The sequence below is a fragment of the Mauremys reevesii genome, linkage group 6 (genome assembly GCF_016161935.1).
Source record: "Mauremys reevesii isolate NIE-2019 linkage group 6, ASM1616193v1, whole genome shotgun sequence".
In the NCBI taxonomy this organism is placed as follows: Eukaryota; Metazoa; Chordata; order Testudines; family Geoemydidae; genus Mauremys; species Mauremys reevesii.
In genome coordinates this window covers 95323135-95348576 of record NC_052628.1, presented here as the reverse complement: position 1 = coordinate 95348576, position 25442 = coordinate 95323135, and the positions used below count along the sequence as shown (strand labels likewise).

The window sequence follows — 25442 nt, the reverse complement described above, 5'->3', positions numbered from 1 at the left end:
GCTGCAGTAGAGAGGAGACCAGATTTCCTCAGCTATTTGGGTGTAAAGGCAAACCCCCTTTCTCCCAAAAGCAGCTTTACTTCTATAGGGTGGAGGGAATCTGTTGGGGTTAAATCTCAATTTGTTGGGTTTGTGGCACAAGGAGCACGGGTCTCAGAACACAAGGCAGCTTCGTTGAAACTGTCAACCAAAGAGATGAGAAGGGGTTGAATGGGTCTAAAGATTCTTACCTGGTTGGTTGATATCTTTTCTGGGTCTCAGACTCTGCACAGGTGGCAGTCAGGTTCATGGGAACACTCTGTGGACACTGTATCAGTATTGCCAAGCATTCAAAAAAGCTTATAAATCATAAGATTAAAAAAAAATACATCTGGGGTTCTTTTGATTTGCCTTCTGCTCAAGCTTTTGTGGGTCACATTTTCAACCATTTCTCCACAACCATGATGACTAGAGGCTTACATTTTTAAATGAAAGATGATTGTCATAATCACATGATTCCAGGAGTTGGGGTTTTAAGAATACTAAATATAGTGAGGCTCATGATGAAATTGAAAGACATGGCTACACTAGTGTATCCCCCTCATTGTCATTTCCTCTGAGCCCGATTGCCAGGCTTTTGGCCTATGTGGAGACAGAGCCAGGCTTTGCAGATCTGCTAAGTCCACAAATCCTGACTACTCCTTACTTCCCATGCTTCTTTTAATGACACAGAAATCTGGAAAAAAATAAGTTTCTAGTACTTTTTTCCTTGCCAAGAAAACCCGAAAATGGAACTGGTCCAAGCTGATCACCCATGTTGAAAGCTTGTCTGGTAGTGGCCTGCTCCCAGGAGAAATTATGACTTTAGAATAGGGTTGCCAGGCATCTGGTTTTCGACTAGAACGAATTATTATGTGCCTGCTCCCAAGGAGAAATTATGACTTTAGAATAGGGTTACCGGGCATCCAATTTTCGACCGGAACACCTGGTCGCAAATGGACGCTGGTGGCTTTGGTCAGCACTGCTGACCGGGTCATTAAAAGTCCGGTCGACAGCACAGCTGGCTAAGGCAGGCTCCCTGCCTGCCCTGGTTCTGCACAGCTCCCAGAAGTAGCCAGCATGTCTGGCTCCTAGGCACTGGGGTGGCCACAGGGACTGTGCATTCTGCCCCCACCCCAAACGCCAGCTCTGCAGCTCCCATTGGCTGGGAACCATGACCAATGGGAGCTGTGGGCATGGTGCCTGCAGGCGTGGGCAGCGCACAGAGCCCCCTGACCCCTCCGCCTAGGAGCTGGCAGGATGTCCTGGCTGCTTCTAGAAGCCACCTGAGGTAAGAGCCGCCCAGAGTCTGCACCCTGAACCCCCTCCCACACCCTCATCCTCTGCCCCGGGTCAGAACCCCGTCCTGCACCCCAACCCTGCATCCTCGGCCCCACCTCAGAGCCCATCTCCCCAGCCGGAGACCTCACCTCCTCCCGCACCCTAACCCCCTTCCCCAGCTCGGTGAAAGTGAGTGAGGTTGGGGGAGAGTGAGCAATGGAGGGAGCGAGGATCGAGGGAGCGGGGGAGGAGACTCGGAGAAAGGGCAGGGCAGGGAAGGGTGTTTGGTTTTGTGTGATTAGAAAGTTGGCAGCCCTGCTTTAGAACAGTATGTAGCCTCTGTGGCTGCATAGCACAGCGGACTCAGACAACTTCTGCAGAGCTGCAGTCACAGAAATGTACTGGGACAGAGTCTTGTCCAAAGAGCTCTGTTTTTCAGACATTTTTTTTTCTCTGTCATATTTAGGCCACGTTTTGACTCGGGGAGCAGACACTGGCTTTTTGCATCTGTCGCGGGATAGGTTCACCGTGCCACAGGGTGTCGGGTCATGTGTGGCCCAAAAGAAGGGGAAAGGCTGTACCACCGCCGGTTAGTTCTTATGCGGATGACCTTTACAATAAAGCTGCCCTTCCGCTCAGGGCAGCATGGCCCAATGACCGGAGTCCATAAAGTGGCCCTTTCAGCCAGGGCAGCATGGCCTAATGGCCAGAGTCAGCATACGCCCTTCCACTTGGGGCAGGGTGGCCTAATGGCCAGAGTCAGTAGAGTAGCCCACCTATGTGGGATTGCATGGCTTGTTGGCCCACTGGGGGAGTGGGGCACCACTTGGGGGGGGGCACCCAGGGTAAGGGGACTCGGGCTCACCCCTGCTCCTCCGAGTCCCAACCCCAGGGCCCTGGCGGTGACGGGGGTACTCACCACTGAGTCAGCGGGGATCCTTCCGAAACATGCTAACTAGTTCTCTGGTTCACTCACTGATGAAAAGTTTAAGTCCCGTGGGCTGCTTCTTACTCTTTCCCCCTTATTAAAGCTCCCCACTTCCTCTGGGTCTCTGAGGTCCTCAAATGGCTGGGCTCCCGCCAGTGCGGTCCCTTCTCGGGGCTTGTCAGGCAGCCTGGAGTCTATCTGGAACTCTGTGAGCCATAGTGCCGCAGTTGGGGCCTCTAGCAACTCCCTGGAGAGGTCTCGCAGCCTGCGTCCTTCCCCTCCAGCAGGTGGCAGCTGTCAAATATTTGGGCAATGTTATAGACCTGGGGTCTGCAACCTATGGCACACGTGCCAAAGATGGCACGCAAGCTGATTTTTAATGGCATGATACTGCCTGCCGGAGTCCTGGCAGGCAGCAGCATGTCATTAAAAATCCTGCCCAGCCCGGCCCGCTCTTCTCTGCCCTCCGCTCCCCCTCCCACGAGGGGCAGGGGGAAAGGGACAGGGGGCAGAAGCTTGGTCCTGCCGGCTCCTCTGCCGCTTCCCGTAGTGTGCTGGGTTCCTGCTCCTCCTTCACCTCTCCATTCCTCCCTACCTGCCAGCCGATCAGCTGATGGCCCTTGCGAGGGAGGGGGTTGGGAAGGAGCAGAGTCAGTGTGCTCACTGCTCCCGGCGGAGGCACAGAAGAAGCGGGGGCAGGGCCTTGGGGAAGGGGGGTTGGAATAGGGGCATATCCCCTCCAGCCCCCTGCCCTGACCCCCCCTCACACACACCCCAGCCCTCTGCCCTGACCCCCCCTCACACACACCCAGCCCTCTGCCCTGAGCTCTGCATCCCCGCATCCCCGCCCCCAGGCCTGTGCCCTGAGCCCTGTGCCCGGCACACCCCCCAGGCCCCTGCCCTGAGCTCTGTACCCGCCTCATACACACCCAGCCCTCTGCTTGACTTCTTCACTCCCCACCCCACGACCCCAGCCCTGACTCTGGTACCCCCACACATACCCAGCGCCCCCCAACCCTGACACCTGCACCCCTTTCACATGCCCCCAGCCCTCTGCCCTGACTTGTGCACCCCCCCCCATATACCCAGCCCCCTCACACCCTATGCACCCCCCACATCCCAACCCCCACCCTGAGCACCAAATGGGAGCTCCTGCACCCCATCCTCACATTCCCACCTGCACCCCTCACATCAAATGGGAGCTGCCCAGGTAAGTGCCTCACACCCAAACCTCCTGCCCCAACCCTGAGCCCCTTCCCTCATTCTAGCTCCTGGCCAGACCCTTCACCCCCAGCCCTGTGCTCAGTGCACTCCCACCCTCAGCTCAGCGCAGAGAGAGGAAGAGAATGGGCCAGAACTAGGGAGAAGGTAGGTACCCACTGTATGTGGGCAGGCCCGGACCCCAGACCGGCAGCGGGCTGTGCGGGTCTGGCAGCCAGGATCCAGCAGCGGATGGGACCCCTGAGCGGCAGTGGGCTGAGCCGCTCATCTCACTGCCGGTCTGGGGTCCCAGCCGCAGGCCCCGCTCAGCCCACTGCCGCCTAAGTGAACAGAACCCCAGACCAGCAGCGGGCTGAGCGGGCTGGCGGTGTAAGATCAACATTTTAATTTAATTTTAAATGAAGCTTCTTAAACATTTTGAAAACCTTCAACATTTTACAATACAACAATAGTTTAGTTATGTAATATATAGACTTAGAGAGAGAGACCTTCTAAAAAACATTAAAATGTATTACCGGCACGCGAAACCTTAAATTAAAGTGAATAAATTAAGACTCAGCACGCCACTTCTGAAAGGTTGCCGACCCCTGTTATAGACAGTGCTGGAGGATGCTTGAAAGATGTGTGTATAGCAGTAGTCTCTGTATTATGACATCAAGCCTGCTATGAAGCTGCAGAGCTATAGAACCGGGGTTATATCAACTGAGTTGTATGGAAGTGAAACATGGACACTAAGGAAGACTGAAAAACACTAGATTGATGGTTTTGATTCTTGTCATCTCTGTCAGCTGCTCCATATCAAGTGGCAGGACAAAATCAGAAATGAGAATATTCTAAGCTGACCCCAGCAACCACTTCCATCAGCACTGTTTCAGTTTCAGCATCTTTCTTGGTCGGAACATATTATAAGAATGGAAGACCAATGAATTCTGAATTGCGTGTATCTGGAATGCAGCTACATCACTTGGGTGCCAAAAGCTCCAGATGTGTGACAAGATTGCCAGGGACAGACAGGAACTGAGTATACAATCAGACCACTTTAAGCACATTGCGATAGATCAATCTGGGTGGCACATTATTTGCAAGGAGATAATGTCCCTTTGGGATTTGCCATGATGATGATGGGTAATAAGTTCTCCTGCCAGCTGGACAATAATGGGAGTTGTGTGCACTCAGTACCTCACAAGAGGTGTTCAGCATCTTTATGTTAAGGTCTAACAGAAAATTTGCTCATATTTTGGTTGTGGAGTCTGATATTTCATTATTATTATTATTATTAATACACTTTTGCATGCTACATCAGCTGTTAATGTGGGTTAGTGTGGATCATTAACGGTCCACTCTATCCAATTAGCATTATTCTCTTATGGTGTATCTGGTAATTAAACCTATGATTTAACAATATATATTAATTATAGCTTTGAAGTACTACCATGGAGTATTAAAGGTCATTGTGGGTAATTCAGCTAAGTGTAAGAAAAAAAAAAACTGAACAAGGGGGTTGAGTTTTGTCCTCATCCTCTATCTCCAACCTTCCCTTTTCCGGGCTTTAAATAATTTACTCCCACTAATAAGAAGGATTTACAAAAGTTTTGAACTATAGAAATAACATGCCCTAAATCTGTGACCTTGAGCATGAAAAGGTCTGTTTTTGTGATGTATTTGAGCATATTTACCTTTTTCAATGTGTCTGCAATGAATCGCTCTTCTGAGAGTTTTAACATTCTCTAACCCACTCTTTCCCAGAATTCTTAGAAGTCTCTCTGTATCAAAGAAAACACGCAAACAGGTAGGAGTTAGTTTAAACAATCTGGGCTCTATCCTTGGCCCCATTCCTTCTCTTTTCCATTGCTTCCATTGCACAAAGCAGACTTAGAGCCTATTGAACTAGCCCATTCACAGCTTTCTGAGTGCAGAGGAATTTTCAAATGGCACAGTCTCTTCCTGGCAGCTTTTATGTCATCCCCTCCCAGCCCAGGCACAGAGGGCATGGCTAGGGAAAAGTAGAGGTATCCAAGATATCTGTCCACCCCAGCAATCCCCAATTGTGGAACTGCCCTTTGGGTTGTTGGCAGCCAATGTACATTAGAGCAGTCCTAATACATAAATAGGCAGTAAAATAAAAAATTACAAGTTCAGTGGTTTCCCGTGGGAATCTTTAAATTGACTTCACTGGGCAATGGGTCGGGTCCACTGTACTTTCCACCCTTTTTCAATATAATCCTTTCCTCTTTCTTCTCCTCCAGGTAAATTATATTGTCAGTTAAGATCCTCCCTTTTGAATTGTGAAGACTATATATTTTTTTTAAATAATTGGGTTAAAGAGAAAAATAGAAAAGTGGTACATTCTTTCTCCAAGGATTAGAATTTAAGAATGTAAAGTATAATCCCAGTTCAGATGGTTGGATTTTTATTAATTGTTTTCTCTCTCCAGCAGTATTTATAAACAAATTTGATAGCTATTGCTAATTTATTTGAGTTTGGCAAAGACAAAAACAAACAACTTCCTTTCCCACCCAGCAAAAAAGTAACTTTATATTCTTGTCCTATGGATTTATCGGGAAATACTTTTAGGTGTTGCAGAAAAAAACATGAGCTAAATTCTGAGCTGACTTCTGCCAAAGCAGACTCCATTGACTTCAGGAGGTTTTATGAGGATGTACATCAGTGTTGAATTTCACCTAGGAATTTCAGTAAGGATCTGATGATCACTGCTATGACCCAGCAAACCTCCAGGATAATTGCTCAGGAGGATTAAGTGATTCAGTGTAGAATCCTTGCTTTTCTAGTAATGAGAATTCAGAGTTTTCCCAGAAGGACAGTGATCCGACTGTCCTTTCATTTTCTACCCCTCTTATTCCCTTACCTGAAAGCCTCCTCAATGTTTAATTTAATTTAAAGGCGAAAAAAAACCATTTCTGCTTCTAGTCACCTAGGTGTAACACCCACTAAAAACTGCAGCACAATATAAACAATTTTAATTTTTTTAAAACACATTTTTCCCACTTTGTGATCATAGGACATACTGAGACTATTCAGTAGTATGTCTCTGACCCCTCACTAAAACCTTGTAGAAGAAACTCCTTTTAAACTCTGGCAGATAGCTAACCCTTCCTAAATCAACATTATGTAACCTAATTAGACCAACACATTTAAATATCAAATAAATTAGTAAACAGAATGAATGTTTTTCTCTCTTCTTTGAAATGTGGTCTGTGTTAGGTTAAGCCGTGAGTAACAATCAGCTTCACACACACCATGTTATACAGACAGTAGTGTTTTCAAATTGTTGTTTATGCAGGACTCTCTTCTCCCTCCCCACTTAGGAAATTTTTTCTAGCTGATAATGAAAGCTGGCTCCATGTTTCATGAGACTAGCAGTTACATTAGTCACCAAGGGAAAAATCCAGCAGCCCTTCTTCAGTCCTTACTTAAACAAAACTCCCACTGGCTCCAGTGATTTGGCCCAGGAGAAAGTAATCAGCAATTTAACAGCTTGTGTCTACAGTATATAAGATGCCATGTTAGTTTGATCTCATGTGTCAAATGTAGCATTCTTCCTTCCTTTTCAGCTGTATTTAACACCTTGGGCCAAATTCATGCCTAATATGACTCCACTCAGGACAAAGTTACATCTGAGCTAAATATAACTCCTTATTTCAGACATGGCAATTCTCTAGTGTGGACATAGGCTGAGACAACAAAGATTTTGGACAATGCCAGGAATAACTGGGTGAGAAAATTCTCGGTGATGGGATAAAGTCTAGTTTTACATGCCCAGATTAAGATTGTAGCTAATTTTCGGACGCCCCTTTCCACGGAATGATGTAATGGTTTTAAAATGCAGTCTCTCTGAGTGGGAAAGACACAAACACAACAATTTAAGTTTGGTGCAGTATTTTCAGAGCAAGACTCCCACTGGGATGATCACATTTTTTTTAAAGGACCCTCCCAAGCCTCATACTTCTCAAAATTTTACTTTTGAGCTTCTTCCTTTCTCCTGTATCAGAGGGGTAGCCGTGTTAGTCTGGTTCTGTAAAAGCAGCAAAGAATCCTGTGGCACCTTATAGACTAACAGACGTTTTGCAGCATGAGCTTTCATGGGTGAATTCACTTGCATTCGAAGAAGTGGGTATTCACCCACGAAAGCTCATGCTGCAAAACGTCTGTTAGTCTATAAGGTGCCACAGGATTCTTTGCTGCTTTTCCTTTCTCCTGGCCATTCTTTAGCCAGCAGAGGGCACTCACTTTCTTTGAAACACAGCAAAGCATAACTTAAAACCACAAAGAAGTGAAACAATGATTACTGTGTCTGGCAAACGAAAAAAAAAAAACCACATTACTTATCTGGGCTCTGCCATGCCACAGCTTATGAAAGATATGAAACTTAAAATTCTGCCTAGTGCAGGAATCAGATTAAATGTATACCGTTTAGAAGAGGAAGTGGTGTACTGATGTCCTAATGATTTTCGTCATCAATTGTCAATTTCTTTTCCTGTCCCTGGCTTACATTTTCACTTAACTTCACTGTCTAAGGCATGGAAGACCCTGAAAGCATTGCATTTCCTGTGTAGGCAACAGTGGCAATTGGGAATGGCCACTGTGTCTGTGAACTGCCTGGATCCACTGCCATAACCTGTGGTTTTTGGGAAGGGTGTGCGGTGTTTGCTGTTCCAGCGTTTTGTACCGAGGCCCTTACAGACATCCCTGTGCAAGATATAGCCACCCAGGCTTTGCACGGGCATACAGAATTTGGGCCCAGCTGTATACGTGCACAAACATACAGATCACCCTGTCTAATGCTGTGATTGTATTAACACATAGGTTGTTAAGGCAATGGAATCTTGTTGATAATGATAGTTGCTAATTATATTCTCACTGAATAGCTCTCAGCTGAATGAAGACTTGGGTATATTTGTTCAGATGCAAACAGAAATGCGTAAAATTCAGCTACCTGGAAGGGATGAGTAATAACATCTCAGAGAAGTAGTAATTGTTAATAGTTATTTATATTGCTTGAAGTTTACACAGTATTTTGCAGGCCTAGACTAAAACATGCTCCCTGCCTCAAATGTCTTAGTCTCTAAGGTACATCTACCATAGGCGCTGGAGAAGGGTTATTTAAAAACTGCAGCGATTTTGCCAAATTTCTTGTGGAACAACTGCAGAAAGATCATTATTCAGTTGCTGATCATTTTTCAATCCTTAGTACTTTCCTCCATACCAGTTTGCCCTCTGGGCAAATGCAGATGCAAGATTCTACTTTGGTATAAAGTGGTTTGAAGAGTTTTTACCCTGATCCCATTATATTGGCCCACTGCTACTACAGTTTGCTCTTGGCTTTCTATGGGGACAAGTACGGTCCCTATCATCTAGAGTCTCAATTATACCCAATATCCACTGTGTTTAGCCAGGGGACACAAGAGAATCAAGTGTGGCTCCCTTCCCCCGGGCTGCTTATATGCTTCCCCTAGCCTCCTAGGCTTAGTTTGATTTCTATATTGGGGGCTGCTCCAGTCAGGTCAGTGGGGCTCGGGGGCATAGAGGGGGAAAACTCCACACCTTCCCAAGGATTGCCGTTTGGGGGTGAGTGGGGGGAGAACACTTTCTCCAAACCTATACCCATGCCTAGCCCTGGTGAAGTTTAAAGCAGTCTTGAGACTTTTTAGGGTATCCTAGCTGAATATAGCCAGAGCTTATTGGTATTCCAGCTTCACCCTCTTCTCTATTTTCATGCCCTATTCAAAAGCCTTCAGGGGGAGGGTTCCATATGAGTATGATACACTGGATTTATTTACATAACCTGGGGACTAAATTGGAGTGACCTGCTGGCTTAATGCCCTTTTGGATTGTTGGAGCAGTGCAAAAGGGCCTGTCCTGTATTTCTTATATTTGTCCTGTGAGTATCCACTGTTTAGCAAACTTGAGTAAAAAAATATGTGCATACTTGTGCCTGTCTGACTATCAGAAATGTGTATATTCTTATAAGAGAATATCTGTTGGAGAAAGCAGGACTGAAAAATGATTCTTTAAAAGAGCCCCAATACACGTATGTTTTATAACCACATGATTATGAGTGTGTATGTATGTGGCGTGTGTTTATGTTGCCCCACTTATCTTTCATACTTGCACAATAATCTTTGATTATTAAGGCTATGATTTAGTCACGCATATTTTTAGTAAAAGTCATGGACAGGTCACGGGCAATAAACAAAAATTCATGGCCTGTGACCTGTCCATGACTTATACTAAAAATACCTGAGATTAAATCTTGGGGGAGAATGTGGGGGAGGAGGGGGGTTGCTGCTATGGGGAATACCTGGGGCCAGCAGCACAAGCTGCCGGGGGCCAACAAACCACGGCTGCTCCAGCCAGCTGGCCAGGGACCACTGCCCGGGGCCGCCGGAGCAGCAGTGGGTGTCGCTGTCCCCAGGGTCGCTCCAGCAGCAGCTGGTGTGGCTGTCCCAGAGGCCACCTGAGCAGCTGGCCCTGGAGTCAGCCACACTGGCCCCTGCAGAATTCACAGAGGTCGTGGAAAGTCATGGAATCCGTGACTTTTGTGATCTTCGTGACAGACACAGAGCCCTGCTGATTATTAGTGTTAGATTTCCCCCTTTCCCTGTATTTTAGCTGCCCATGTAAATGTAAGTTCATCTAAAAACAAAATGTTTCTGTGTCAGCTTCTACCAAGTCAGATGTGTGTTATCTTCGAAATTGAGTGAAAGAGGTTGTATCCCTTGGAATTGCATCTGAGACTTGCTGGGGAGGGCTTTATGAGGTTGTAGGTTTTCTTACTAGTGAACATGTTGTTTACATCATTTTAGTTTACACAAGTGTGTAAATAGACAATACTATACATAGGTTGTTTCTATGTAAATACATATAAAAACAAGCTGAACTTAAAATATATATCAATACAGGTGACTTTAAATCTTATTAAAATATGTACAATCTGTTTGGCCCACACAAGGTTGTGCATAGGTTCATGTGGCCCTCCTGTGTAGTAAGGTTGGGCACCACTGGTTTAAATTAGAAATATTTGAACCAAAAATCATGGAATCGCTTTTCTTCTCCCCTTCTTCCCCACCCCCCACCAAAAAAAAAAAAAGCAACCACCAAACCCTTACAGGGAAGGGCAAATATGGGGATTTGGGACTTGGATCCTAACTGAATGGTTTGCTGGCGCACAGCACTGAGAGTTCACTGAATTAGAATATAATAGTTTGATGAACAAATAATGTCATGAAGGTACTGTGCTGTGCTTGGGCACCGGCCTGTTACCTATAAGCACACACACCCACACACGCGCACACACACACAGTCTTGATCCCAAAACTGTGCTCTTTCTACTTTTGCTGCCTGAAACCAGTTTTTTATTTTGGAAAAAAAAATACACTGTAAGTGAGTTTTATGAGACAGACTAAAACCTGCCCTGTCAGTGGAACAGGATCAGACCTAATCTGTTAAAATTACATAAATACTGTGCAATGAATTCTGTAATCAAATAAAAAGACCTAAGGAAACGGTCCAACAAGATTAGAATGGGATTTTGCATAAATGTCTTTTTGGTTCCTAGCAAAAGTAAATGAGTTAGGGGAGAAGGAAGAACCACACATTAAAAAAAATGGATTATCTTGAGTAGTTGCAGAGCAGACTGTCCAGGCTACCAGCAAGACAGAAATAATGAGTTGGAGGTTAATCACTGGTGTAACTGGAAAGGATGCAATCCTTGGCTGTTCCATAAAGAGACTATCTGAAAGTCGTAAGTTTAATTTGTCCAACCCTGCCCTCTCCAAGTGTTGCTCAGAATGTAAAGTAGCCTCTGTCACAGAGAACCTCAACTGCAGAGTAAGTGAGAGATTTTTAGAGCACCTGCCAGAAAAATACTCAATAACTACACAATTTCAGGTCCAGTGTGTAAAAGTTTCAGCTCTGGTGTTACATTTATTGCAAATAGGAGATATGAAAAGCCTAATTTATAACCCACTGCAGAGGTAACATACCACAGGCTTAGTTCAGATATTAAGTGTGGTATTTTTACAGTTAGAATTAAAGACAGCCTGACAGATCTTTGCAATTGCACCCCTCTGGATGGTGTGTGGAAAATGGTGTCATCTGTCACCTGTGCTTTCCTATCCCCGAACGTATTTAAAGGTTCATGTAGCAGTGTGTAGAAACCAAAGCCATAATGCTGTGAAATATCTAACCTCCTAAAAATGTTAACTAAAAGAGAATAGCCTGAAGTCCTTGTTATCTACCGAGGAGAACATTTTAGTGTCAAAAAGAAGAAACCTTTTAAAAAAAAAAAAAGAATTGTAAGATAACATACCAGCAGTCAGATTGCCAATTCAGACACCTGTGCTACAACATACAGTCTGAAAGCCCAGCAATTTCTTCTGGGATAAAAGACTAGGGAGTACAAGAAAGTAAAACAGCAGGTTGAACCTTGGAAGTTTCCTATTGTGGCCTCCATGAGTGGTTATAGAGAAAATTTAGATTATATTTCTTATTTCAACAAATACTGATTTATAACTGTAAACAGGGAGGACAATCCAAGAGAGAAAGGATTATAAAATTTTGATTCAAGGTCAAGATGGCTACTGTGTCTCCTTGTGTCCATTTATCCCATTCATTCTCTCCTGCTTGCCCCCCAAAAGGCAAGATTTTTTTTCTAGTCTAGGCAAACTCCATACTTAAGTGTAAAATTTAACTGTGTGATTTTAAAACTCAGTAACTGGATGCAGCCAATTAAATTCAAGGATTACTACAATAGTCCAATCTGATTTATTTTATTTTACACCTGTATCTGTTATCTGTTGTGAGGGCTCTATAATAGGTGTCTCTTCAGGCTTCAGGGAATGAGTGAGCAAGGCTGAGAAAAGCCAGAAGTAACAGGAAAAAAGATCTAGGTCTTCTGCTTTACCCCCTTACGAAATGTATCATTGGGGAGCTCAGCTGGCTCGGTTGTCAGAGTGCAGTTTCCCTCACAGCCCAGTCTAGGCATCACCTCAGCCCTCTTTCCCTGGCAGGAAAGGAACCAGGAAGGATGGGAATAGCCAGCTCCAGGGAAAGCAGCTCCCACTCCCATATGTAACTGCTTTATCCTATTCCCAATCTCAAGCAACACCTAGAAGTGTCAGGTTATGAACGAAATTATCCATCAAGCAATGCAAATCGTTACACATCCTATTTCTAGCTTCAGAAAATCAAGAACAAAGAGAGCAGGGCTATGTCTGAAAGATCTGGATACGTTCTTAAAGGACGCTTATCTCCACAATCCCATTTTACCATCCCACAGACAATTCCATATTGCATATGGATGGCAGCTTTCTTTCCCTTCCGAACTTTGATTATTACCATTTGATATGACAGATGCTCCCAGGGTCTCCTCCAGAATCCAGAGTAGACTTTAAGGAAGACAGATATTCACTATTATCTCTTCCCAGACAATTTTTCTGATTAGGGCTCTGTACAGAGAGAAAACTGAAATGCACCCACTGAATGATACAATTTCTGGAGTATCTTGGTTTCTTGATAAACACAGACGTATGGTGTCAGGGAAGTCCGTCAGAGGCCTGGGATGAAGATGAATATCATCAGGTACGTCGTTTCATCTCAGAAGAATTTTAAGAGATTTGTCACAGAAACGAAAATCCAGATCTTATGAGAGCCTACTGGGAATGCTGATCTCATATACCTACTTCACTGATCCGGGATTCCTGTGGTATCTATCCACTACTTCTTGTTCTCCCCTCCACATCTCATCTGTTGACGGAGGTCAAGTTCCCATTGTGTATTCTCAGCAACACAAAGAAGTGAGTGCTGAGAATCACACTTTTTTGAAGGGATCCACCCATTAGTGAGCTAAGGAGAATGATCCTTATGTCAGATGCCAGCTGGGGATAGTAGAGGTGGCAAAAGTAACAAAGAGCTATATGCCTCTCCATCTGCGGTGGGGTTGTGGGATGGAGAATGACCTCTTGAAAAGATGGCCAATATCTCTGCCATATGCCTTCCCACATTTCTCACTGCTTCCCAGGACCATACAAAACCTAGGAAAGAGTGAGTGGCAATGATACCGTTTTATGCCATTCCGTCTGACAAGGCTATTCTCATGCCTGATTATCCTAGCTTTGAACTTTTCAATGTCTCTAACTCAGAGAGGAGGTCTGCTGTTGCAAAAAACCTCACAAGCTTCTATATGGGATCAAAAAGATTCAAAATGGATACTTGAATGAAGTGACAGTCACTCACATGAACCCTAAACAGAATTAATAAACATAATGTATTCTATTGGCTAGTGCAAAGTCCATAGTTTAACTACCATGTAAACAAGTAAAACATAGCCATGAATTCCTCCAGGAGGGTGTTAGTGTGCATGTATAAGAATGTATAAGCAAAAAGTATAACGTTATCGTTCAAGGAAAGGAAGTTTTTGTCCAATCCCAACACTGATGCTTCCTTAGGGCAACAACAATGCTTATTGCAGCCCCATAAGGTCACAGAGCACAATCTTGGAACCTCATTGCATTCTTTACAGAACAACCCAAACCCAGGATGTTTCATAATATTTCTTATCCATTTAAGTAGGTCTTCCAATAGCTACTATCTCCAACCAGATGAATGTTGAAGTTGAGAGCTTTCTCAGATGAGAACCAGCATTGTACTTTTAATTCAGGCAATTAATCCATTAATTCCCCAAATAAATTCAAGAAATATTTTTCCTTCTGTTAAGCATTAATGTCCAGTCCTTTGGACTATCTCAGGACAGAGAAATCATTTATCCTGTACTGAGATCTGACAGACAGCCACATGGCCTTCAATACATAAATTCCCCAAACTTTCTATATAATGGTCAGCTAGTCTTTAGCCAATGCCATTTTTGGTCAGTAGTGTTTACCACTCAGGGAACAATAGAGGATATGTAATGTATTAAATATAAGTAATGTAATATACTAAAGATAAACTAAATATGAGTCAACAATGTAATACTATTGCAAAAAAAGCAAACATTCTGGGATATATTAGCAGGAGTGTTGTAAGCAAGACATGAAAAGTAATTCTTCCACTCAACTCAGCTGGTGTACTCTCTCTCATTCTGGGCACCACACTTCAGGAAAGATGTGCACAAACTTGAAAAATCCAGATGAGAGCAAGAAAAATGATTAAAGGTCTAGAAAACATGACATATAAGGAAAGGTTTCAAAACATTGGGTATGTTCAGTCTGGAGAAGAGAAGACTGAGGAGGGACATGATAACTGTTTTCAAGTAAGTAAAAGGTTGTTATGAAGGGGAGGGTGATAAATTGTTCTCCTTATGCACAGAGGACAGGACAAGAAGTACTGGGCCTATATTGCAAAAAGGGAGAATTAGGGTAGACATTAAGAAAAACTTCCTAACTATCAAGGTAGTTAAGCACTAGAACAAATTACCTATGGAGGGTGTGGAATCCTTGTCAATGGTGGTTTTCAAGAACAGGTAGACAAACACTTGTGAAGATGGTCTGATAATACTTAGTCCTGCCTCAGCACCCAGGACTGGACTAGATAACCTACCCATGTCCATATTTAGATGGTTCTGCCTGCCACCAAGAAGGAACCCTGCTATGAAAATCCCATTGTAACCTGTCTGTGAACTTTAGCACAATGAAGAAGTGGAAAATAAGTAATAGGCTCCACAGATCTGGCCTGCCAGATTATCCAGAATAGAGATGGAAATTGATATCCAAAGGTTTGGGTTTGTTTTGTTAGGGGAAATTTCCCATGTTATATAAGAGAAGAAATTGTTGTGCTTTTCCTGAAAATATAGTTAATAAAATCTGTAACTTAGGAAAGTAGAATTGAATTATTCTGTCTGTGGAACTCAAGGGAACTTTAAGGTGCAGGGCAATCCCCTGCTGCCAGTGACTGACAGGTTCAGTTCTGCTCCCAAGCATCAAACAAACCAAAGTGCCCACTGTAATTGATCTGTGGGTCTCAATACTCCAAAAAGAACATTTTCAGGTAAGCAGAGATACGTTTTCTTAATCTGACCTTTTGTTTTGGGCCTGTCTCTGATTAAGACCAACTGGTTTTTTGCAGTCCCTGAAAGAGAGAGCGAGTGAGAGAGCGTGAACAAATGCACGGGTGTTTGTGTGTGTGTGCGCGCATGTGCCCACACGTAATTTATAAAGTGTATAATTGTGTATCTGTCTGTATAGTATATGCCATTTCCACGTTCTTGCAGTTTGAGAAATAGGCAGATCAGATACTATGCGTTTACAGTAATATAATATCAAATATTTATAGACTAGTGTCCACGATATCAGATAGGTTTTTATTTTGCAGACAGACTGAAACCAAAGCCATTATATGTTATGTCAGAGTAAACATCCAAAATCTAACAGCAGAATAAGAGGAGGAGACAATAAAGATCTTGACAGCCTTTCTGAGATCGCCTGCTCAACATAAAAATGTTCTGTTATACTTGGGAGGAAGCAGATATAGCATCTTTAGCCTGCATGTCCTCCTGGGAAAGTATTTATGAAAAGATACAATCTTTCTTTGTTCCATTTCTTATTTTGTTTTGGCACGCTGACTTCTTTTTTGCAGTGTGATTGCCAGAGGGGTATATTTGGAGAAGTTGCTTGAAGGCTGTTGGTCATTTTTCAAATAATGGGAACCAAAAAAATTAAATGTATGACTCACTGTGGTACATAAATTCCATATTGTTTTTGATGGATTTTTTTAGCAAATAAATCACGTATAAAAATAATGATTCAGGTTTTTGCATTAAACCAAATACTCTGTCAAAAATAATTGTAATGTGCATGTTGGTAAATTTATATTGCTTTTATTTGTTAGGCAACAGCTTAACAGAGATAGCCAGGCAACCTGGAGTTGGTTTTTGGAAAATATGAAAGCTGGACAGTAAGTGACAAAACAATCAGACCCCTTTGTTGCCCTGTAGTGTGATTGGCAGTAGTAGTACTAGACTGTGTGTTAGCTTTGGATTCCTAGAGCTCTTTACTTTTAAACAGTATCTAAATTGCACTGTTATATTTGCATCTTCCGCTGGCCTCCCTCACCCCAAATAAACAAAGGAATCAATATATTCCACTTCATGTAGGAAATGTCTAACATTCCATGAAGGAGAATGTGAACAGTTTTACTTTCTGTAACTTGTGTGTGTTCATATTTAATTTTTACTGACTAAATTAAATTTCTGATATTTATTCACAAAGGATGAGCTAGTCATCACAGAAGAAGATAATTTCTTTACTCTGCTCAACCCTGAATGACATCAGAAGAAACAGATCAAAGTTCACCTTTGCAATAATGTGTGTGTGGAGGGTGGAATTGGGAGCCTTTGAAGAGATTGGCAAAATAATTGCAAAATGTGTTTGTCAGGATGTTGATGATCTGTTCTAATCTGAATCCTTAACTTCCCTATCTCCCCCTTGTCCCCATCAACTTGGACTTATCTGTTCAGTAGGGTTCACTTAAGGGGGAATCTGCCAGAGATCCAGCAAGTGGTTTGTCATGGTGTTCCTTTGCTACATAACTAAAAGGGATTTATTTTTATGAGGGGCAATGTTAATAGAGCTGATAATATAACTATTAAAGTATATGCTACAAGTGTCTTTTCTGTATCTCTACTATTGTGATACAATCGCATATAAAAGCTGAAGTGATGATTGCAGGTATATGTCAGTGAAATTAGTGCATATTGTCTTTCAAGGATGTTTTAAAGAAAAAAAGTAGCTCCAAGCTATCTCATAGACTTTGTCTCCTTACTCCCTTTTCTGCTTCTCATCATCTTTCACTGGCTTTTTATTTTTCTCTCCACATTATATCAACATTCCTTAGCATAAGAGGTTTGTCTTCTACAGTGGGGACTTTTAAATGTCTATATAAAGTTGATACTGCACAAACTGCAGATTAATGCTGGGTCCTCAGCTTTTGCATGTAAATAATTTAGATCAGTGCTTCTCAAAGCCAGATCGCTGCTTGTTCAGGGAAAGCCCCTGGCGGTCTGAGCCGGCTTGTTTATCTGCCCCGTCTGCAGGTTCGGCTGATCGCGGTTCCCACTGGCCGCGGTTTGCTGCTCCAGGCCAATGGGAGCTGCGGGAAGGGCGGCCAGCACATCCCTCGGCCCGCGCCACTTCCCAAAGCCCCCATTGGCCTGGAGCGGCAAACCGCAGCCAGTGGGAGTTGCGATCAGCTGAACCTGTGGACAGGGCAGGTAAACAAACTGGCCCGGACCGCCAGGGGCTTTCCATGAACAAGCGGCGGACTGGCTTTGAGAAACACTGATTTAGGTGATAGTACCAAAAGCAGCATTACCGATTTGCCATTATGACAATGTGAGAGAGGTAAAGCAAATAATTAGAACCAATGGGAACAGACATATGGCTTGATTCCCTTTTTGCATCAAATGTATGTCACTGCAATTAATTTGACTTCAATGGGGCTACTTCTAATGACTTAGAAGTTGGCATAGAAAGTACACTTATTAAGTTTGCAGATGATACCAAACTGGGAGGGATTGCAACTGCTTTGGAGGACAGGGTCATAATTCAAAATGATCTGGACAAATTGGAGAAATGGTCTGAGGTAAACAGGATGATGTTTAATAAAGATAAAGGCAAAGTGCTCCACTTAGGAAGGAACAATCTGTTTCACACATACAGAATGGGAAGAGACTGTCTAGGAAGGAGTACGGCAGAAAGGGATCTAGGGGTTATAGTGGACCACAAGCTAAATATGAGTCACAGTGTGATGCTGTTGCAAAAAAAAGCAAACATGATTCTGGGATGCATTAACAGGTGTGTTGTGAGCAAGACACGAGAAGTCGTTCTTCCGCTCTACTCTGCGCTGGATAGGCCTCAGCTGGAGTATTGTGTCCAGTTCTGGGCATCACATTTCAAGAAAGATGTGGAGAAATTGGAGAGGGTCCAGAGAAGAGCAACAAGAATGATTAAAGGTCTAGAGAACATGACCTATGAAGGAAGGCTGAAAGAATTGGGTTTGTTTAGTTTGGAAAAGAGAAGACTGAGAGGGGACTTCATAGCAGTTTTCAGGTATCTAAAAGGGTGTCATCAGGAGGAGGGAGAAAATTTGTTCATCTTAGCCTCTAAGGATAGAACAAGAAGCAATGGGCTTCAACTGCAGCAAGGGAGGTTTAGGTTGGACATTAGGAAAAAGTTCCTAACCGTCAGGGTGGTTAAACACTGGAATAAATTGCCTAGGGAGGTTGTGGAATCTCCATCTCTGGAGATATTTAAGAGTAGGTTAGATAAATGTCTATCAAAGATGGTCTAGATAGTATTTGGTCCTGCCATGAGGGCAGGGGTCTGGACTCGATGACCTCTCAAGGTCCCTTCCAGACCTAGAATCTATGAATCTATGAGTCTATGAAAAAAAAATCGAATGAAATCAATGGGGTTACTCTTGTGAACTTGGAATACTCAGTGTACACAGGAGTTGCGTAATCAGACCCAGCTACAGAAGAACTAAACAGTTACATTCTAATAATCCTAAAATGTAAACAAAATGCATTTCATGAGGGGGTAGGGGAAAGCAGCAAACTTTGCTTCCTAATATTTTAGTTTGACTAAAAAAATGACTCAGCTGAAATCTCCAAGTGGAACTATCTAAAAGCAGTGTAGTTAATAACTTATCCTTTCAGTTGAACTGACTGTACGGAACAGTATTGGATACGAGTTTGGTGGAAAATAAAAAGGAGTCTTGCAGTTTGTCTTTTATGCCGCTATCACTCTTGTCCTTTTTTCTCTTTCAAATAAAATAATTCTATTCTATGTGTTTCAGTGGGCTGAACCATCAAAATGTCACTATTAATGTCTTTCAAATGTTAGCTAATTCTTAAGGACAGTAGTTGGAGAACAGTATTCTCCTAAAACTCAGCATCCTTCAAGCTGAAACTCGTTACTATTGTATAAGTCAGCTTAGGATAAAGAAAAAGGAAACTGAAGTTTTAGAAGAAGGAAACAGAAGAGTATCTCCCTTCCTTTAAGTAGAAGAAATGAATTTGATGTTTTAAAGGCTGTTTTGGCTTGAGCAACATTTTTGGTAAGAACAAAACCTCCAAATCCCTCCCCTCGCCAAATACAAAATTAGTAAAAAGGTTTTGAGTAACTTTTGCTGATGAATCTTGGTGCCTGTAACAGGGTGCCCACTTGGCTCCTGCCCCTGTTGGGCTGATAAAGTCACTCGGAGACCCTAGGTTCAGTAACCACCGGTGCAGTTCATTTACAGGTTGTGCTCCCACCACCTTTTCACCATGCAAGTAGCCCTTTACCATCAGGAAGGGGAGCACTACCTCCCTGCTTCCACTCCCTGCCTTTTCCCTTTCTTCCTGCTCCCCGCCCCCCAAGCGTCCTTCTCCTGAGGCTTTTATACAGCCCTAGACTGATTGGGCAGCAGCTGTCCTTGCTTTCCCAATTAGGGCCAGGTGATCTAACTAGCTCCAATTCACCTTCCTTAATTGGAGCTGGAGTGACAGAGGGCTGGCTTAGCAGTTCCTGCTCAGTGCCCTGTCACAGTGCCCAATTCTGCACCAAAACTCCTTTTGATTTCAGTGGGAATTCTGGATGTGTAAGGAATGCACAACTCTATCGCAAGATTGTTATTTTGGACTACTTAGCAAAGTCATACCTAGACAATCAGTATGTGTGTCCCAAGGCTTTGGGGACAGAACCATCACTTCAATGGCTAGTAAGAGTGTAGTCACTGTCAGTGGCTGCCAGACATCGTGGTGGTAGAAGGTCCAATTACTGGCTGATACGTTGATGGTCCTTTTTATATATATTCTGTTGCGCTATTTCTGACTAGCTCATCTGACAACCCTTGCTGACGCTTCACACCCAGTTGGGACTGGATAAAGGATTTGTCCTAGAAATGTGTCTGTACTGTTTCACAAGAGCTATTGTACATATTTAGTAGAATGCTGTCTCTTGTTATTTATTGGCGGTATTTAAAAGCTTTATTTAATTTGTGCTAAATGCCTATTGTGGGGAAAGATGGATACAGTATGCCAGAAAACACCCTTTGGAGCTTGCAGCTCATGGATCCTGATAATATCCTCATGGATATCAAAGCAGAGACTGTAACATACCTATTTTAAGAATAACTTCCTACTCAGAATACTGTGTAACTGACAATATTTATTTTTTGCTGGCTGCACGGTATCCACATTTTAGACCTTACTTTAACACAAAACAAATTTTAAAAATTAAAATATTTTATTATTTGTTTTCCAAACTGAAATCAGAATGTGTTTTCTGCTTGAATAGAAGATAGTTGTCAAGCATGAAGTGAGCATTATTTTCTTTCTCCTAGGAATTCTAAGTTAAATGTATGTGAAAGCAGAGATACATTTCAGAAAACTATAGAACCGATCCTGTCACAATACACTAAGCTAACTGGAATATTTAAATAAGGGACCGGCACACATCTCCATGCCTGGAATATAAACTAGACATGGGAACAGAATTACTTGTGTCTTATGTTTTAGCTTGTCCTGATTCCTGGAGCTATTCTTTTAAGTTCTAAGTACAGAACTTTTTGCTGATCATAACTTACAAATGATTCTGCTGTGTTTTTCTTGTAGTTCCTTGCCAACATGTTTTTAATCATGTTTAAGACATTGATATCTGCCCTAAAGATCACTGCCAGTAAGCAGCTCCCTATCTTAAGGGGTGCTTTAAAGAATCTCCATAGTTTACAGTATAATATTGTTTGACCTGTAGTTAGAGACCATTTCTAGACATCCAATTTGTGCTTATTCTTTTAGTAGTTGTTTTAGCCAGGTTTTGCTATAGAATCACTGTCCCCTTTCTAGGGGATCTCTTTGAATGGTAAAAGGCAACTGTACTTTTTTCCCTCAGTGTCTAAATCTACTGAGTTTGTAAACTGGTTATTGGGTTTTTGTTTTTTTTTTAATTTTAGTTTTATATACAACAAGACTGCACCTGGAAAAACTGTAAGATAAAAGTGCAAATAGAACTTACTTTGAAAATTTGACTTATTAAATATATTTTAATGTGCAAATTATAGCAGTTTATTGGCTTAAATTATTGAAATAGGACACACTTATTTTGCAGTAAGAGTGCTCGCCCACCCAGAGGCTTGCAATAGAATAATGAATTACAATGGATTTGATTCTTTTAGTTCCAGTTTTTGTGTGGACAACCCTTTAAAATCTTTCTTCATTAGGAAAAAAGATTGGATTTTTATCACATTTGCTAACAGATGGTTAAATCCGAGTGTGGACGAAACACTATCATTTTAACACAGGTTACCAGTGTAGCTTTAATAGTGTTTGCCTTGATCTAATAACCTCTGTTAAAACAATAACTGCCTTGTCCACACTAGGATTTTATTGTTACTGAGTGTTAGCTCAGAAACAACTAACGACATAAAAAAACACCTTTTTTTTCCTAGTGTGGATTCATCCTTAGTCGTCATGCTCCCTCAGCTCACACACCACTGCTATCTGTACTTATTCACCATTTATTCTGAGGTATCAGTTCTTCCCTACCAGTTCAACATTTCTTCCCATCTCCAACCACCAAATTCATTTGTTTGAATGCAGATACTTATAAAATGCTCATCTTCATATGAATGTGGATTACTTTATCTGGCACAAGCCCATCCCTGGTACACATTGTCCAGGTTCAACTGCTTACTAGATGTATCAAATAGGATGTCTTTTTACCTGTCTCTAGCGGCATGAAACTAAATGATATGTTGATCCACATAAAATGTACAAAAATCTCTATGTTGATGAAAGCGACAACTCTGTCGCTTTTTACAGATCCAGACTAACACGGCTACCCCTCTGATATGTTGATGAAGACTTCTCTCCCTTCTCATTCCCTGGGATCCCTTCCAGCTTTCTCCTGCAGCCTTCCACACGCCACATGACACCATCTCTCCCAACTGCGGTAGCTCCTAGTCCAGCTTTTCCTCTAATCTAGTATTCCCAAGGTATTTGGATATGTATTCACCTAGCAAGGAAATATATCCAGAATCTCTCAAATCAAAACAAAATGGATTTGTCAAATCTCGTATAAATATGAAAAAATAATGAAATAGCCAATTTGTAAATGTCAGTTTTACAGCTTAAATACGTGGTGTATGAGGTATCTGCAAACACAGAAAATAGGGTGAAAGTTATTGTTTTGTTTGTTTTGAATTAGGCCCATGCACAGTTAGTTCGAGAAGTTGATATAGAGAAGGTATCAGCATTTGAGAATCCCTACGTAGATGCAATAAAGAGTTTATGGAATGACCCTGGGATCCAAGAGTGTTATGACAGACGGCGGGAATATCAGCTATCGGACTCAACTAAATAGTAAGTATACATGGATATGGATAATTTGACCTTTTTTTTTTTGTACTTTCTAATTTAAAATAAAATTCTGGTTATATTTTAGAGTGGTTCATAAGGTGTGTGTCTACATGTACTCACAATATAAGCATGTGTTGGCACATACAATGTATATATACACCAGCACATACTTTGTACATTGAATTACAAAGGCTAAAATTAGAGGGGGTGGATCTCATTTACTGCTAGTACTGTAGTGTAGTTTTCCGAAAACAAGCATCCATTATAATATAAAAAGCTGTGATAAGAGTTGTTAATAGAAATCTTTTACCATTATAATGATTCATTTTTATTTATTGTATTCATACCCTTGGCTCCTTTGAATATCTCAGGGCTGGTCTCCACTACGGGGAGATCAACGCTGCTGCAATCAATGCAACAGTGATTGATTTAGCAGGTCTAGTGAAGACCGGCTAAATCAATGGCAGAACGCTCTCCAATCGACCCCAGTACTCCAGTTCTCTAAGAAGAGTAAGGGGAAATCGACTGGAGACCATCCCCCATCGACTCAGCGCAGTGAAGACACTGGGAGAAGTTGACCTAAGCTAAGTTGACTCCAGCTACATTATTCACATAGTTGGAGTAGTGTAACTTAGGTCAACTTACCCTGGTAGTGAAAACAAGCCCCCAGCCTCTGACAGGGCAGAGGGACAGCCTTGGACAGCTCTTTTGGGCCAAAGGTGCACATATGGGTGTGTATATAGAAAATGTAACATAGAGGTGAGGTTCTGAAATCCAGTGGTTGAAACTTAACAGAGTTGACAAGAATAGCATCCCTTCACTTGATTCCTATCTTCCCTGCTTTTTTATTGCCTTCTTCAGTATAACTAAGATTTATTTTGCAGTTCTGATGACAGGGAAGTGACAAACTTAAGCTGGTGTAATACTTCCTTTGATGTCAGTGCACTTGGTTTTATAATATTTCTTATGTTAACGAAAGGGAAACTGATTGTTAAAAGATGCCTCATAGCTTGTTTATGTTCTTGTGTTTGTGCAACTGTGATCTAAGTTTTTATGAAAATTGTTGGAAGCAGCAGGAAGAACAAACTAGACCTGAAACCAAAACAAAATATTTGTCAGGAAGGCCAGCTCTTAATTGAAAACTAAATTTAATTTTAAAGGGAGCGCAAAATACTTGACACTCTTAGCACAATATAAGAAACTTCAGTCCAGTTAACTGGAAAAGAGAAAGCAATCTTTAAAGGATCTTTGGTTAAATTTGCCTCTAAAAGTATTGCAAGTTGAATTCTTGATGTTATAAATCAACACTGAAGTATTAATCTGGTTAACCTTGGCTTGGAATCCTTTTGTGCTTATATTTTTTGAGTCAAAAGTTTCATAAAATAATGCTGTGGATGTTTACATTTGGAGTTTGAGAACAGTCTGCAGGCTAGCTCCAAGAAGTATGACTGTACTGAGTTATTCCAATGAGGTAGCTGAGGTAAAATTCTTCTGGTGCGACAGGAAATGCTTGCCTATGACTCAGAACTACTTGGTGATTCCATTGAAAGTAACATTAATTAGCATATTTTTCTGATCATTTGAGCTGTTGCAAAAAATCACATAGCCTCCACTGGCTGTGCAGCCATGGTATCAGTTTTCTTCTGGATGGAGCCTGTACATTAGAAGGACAAATTAAATGGATCATCTCATTCCAGCCTCTCTTTGTTCAGATGGCAAAGCTACCATGCGGTTTGGCATAAGTAGAGGCTCCTCTTCAAGGGATGGAAATAAGGGTACAATTCAGCACCTACTGAAGTCAATGGGAAGACCCATTTATTTAAATTTGAGTTATATTGGGCCATAGGAGATGTAATCCAGGTCTTGGTTGAGATTCACTTGCATAGCAGCATGAGGAAGTTTGTACAGCACCTACCTGTATCTCTGTCTCAAGACAACAATATTAGTACCTCCTTAATATAATGTAAGTATTTGGGGAGCTACTCTAAGTTACGGCAACCTGCCTTGATTGCCTATAGGCGTCTTTGCAACTTGGAGCTACCCAGCATGGCCATAGTGGGATCTCACCCCCTTCCACTCCTGGTGTGCCTCTCCCACTCTTAGCACTCCTGCCGGAATGGGAGTTGTTGTCCTACACAGTGCCTGGACTGAGGGGAATTCTCCCTCAGCCAGTAGAGAGCTTGTATTGCTCTTATGTAGTGGATAGTGGCACACAGGCCCAAAGAATCCCTCCTATCCAAAATGCACAGTATTATGTTTCATTTGCCAAAAGTCTGACTATTTTACATTTTTTAAAACTAGCAAAATTGTAAGGGAAATTGTATATCAGTTACATCCTTGAGAGCTGAAGTATGGGGAAAGTAAATTTTAGGGACTTACTAGGTTGACTGTTTGCTTTTTAAGTGCTGTTGCAGTGTTGAGAAGACCAGCAAGGTGAAATGGGCAGAGCCCAGCCTTTAGCTTGGAACCACAAAAGCAGAGACTATAAGTCAAACTCCATATATAACTTTAATACAGTTTTTTGTAATTGAAGTTGTTTTTTTAATGGTAGCATGAAAAAAATGGAAGGGGAGTAAGTGGGATTGGGGAATTTCATCATGCTTTGAGGTTCAGTAGTACCTCAGACAGAGTTAGACTAGG

At 42.3% G+C, this 25442-nt stretch overlaps 1 protein-coding gene across 1 annotated transcript in view; it reads left to right on the top strand.

Annotated features, from left to right (window-relative positions):
- Window positions 1-25442, top strand: part of LOC120408086 (guanine nucleotide-binding protein G(q) subunit alpha) — a 212114-nt gene that overhangs the window by 103643 nt on the left and 83029 nt on the right. Inside the window, exon 3 of the mRNA XM_039544625.1 lies at window positions 22651-22805. Coding sequence (XP_039400559.1) covers window positions 22651-22805 — 155 coding nt within the window. The remainder of the gene's footprint in view (window positions 1-22650; window positions 22806-25442) is intronic.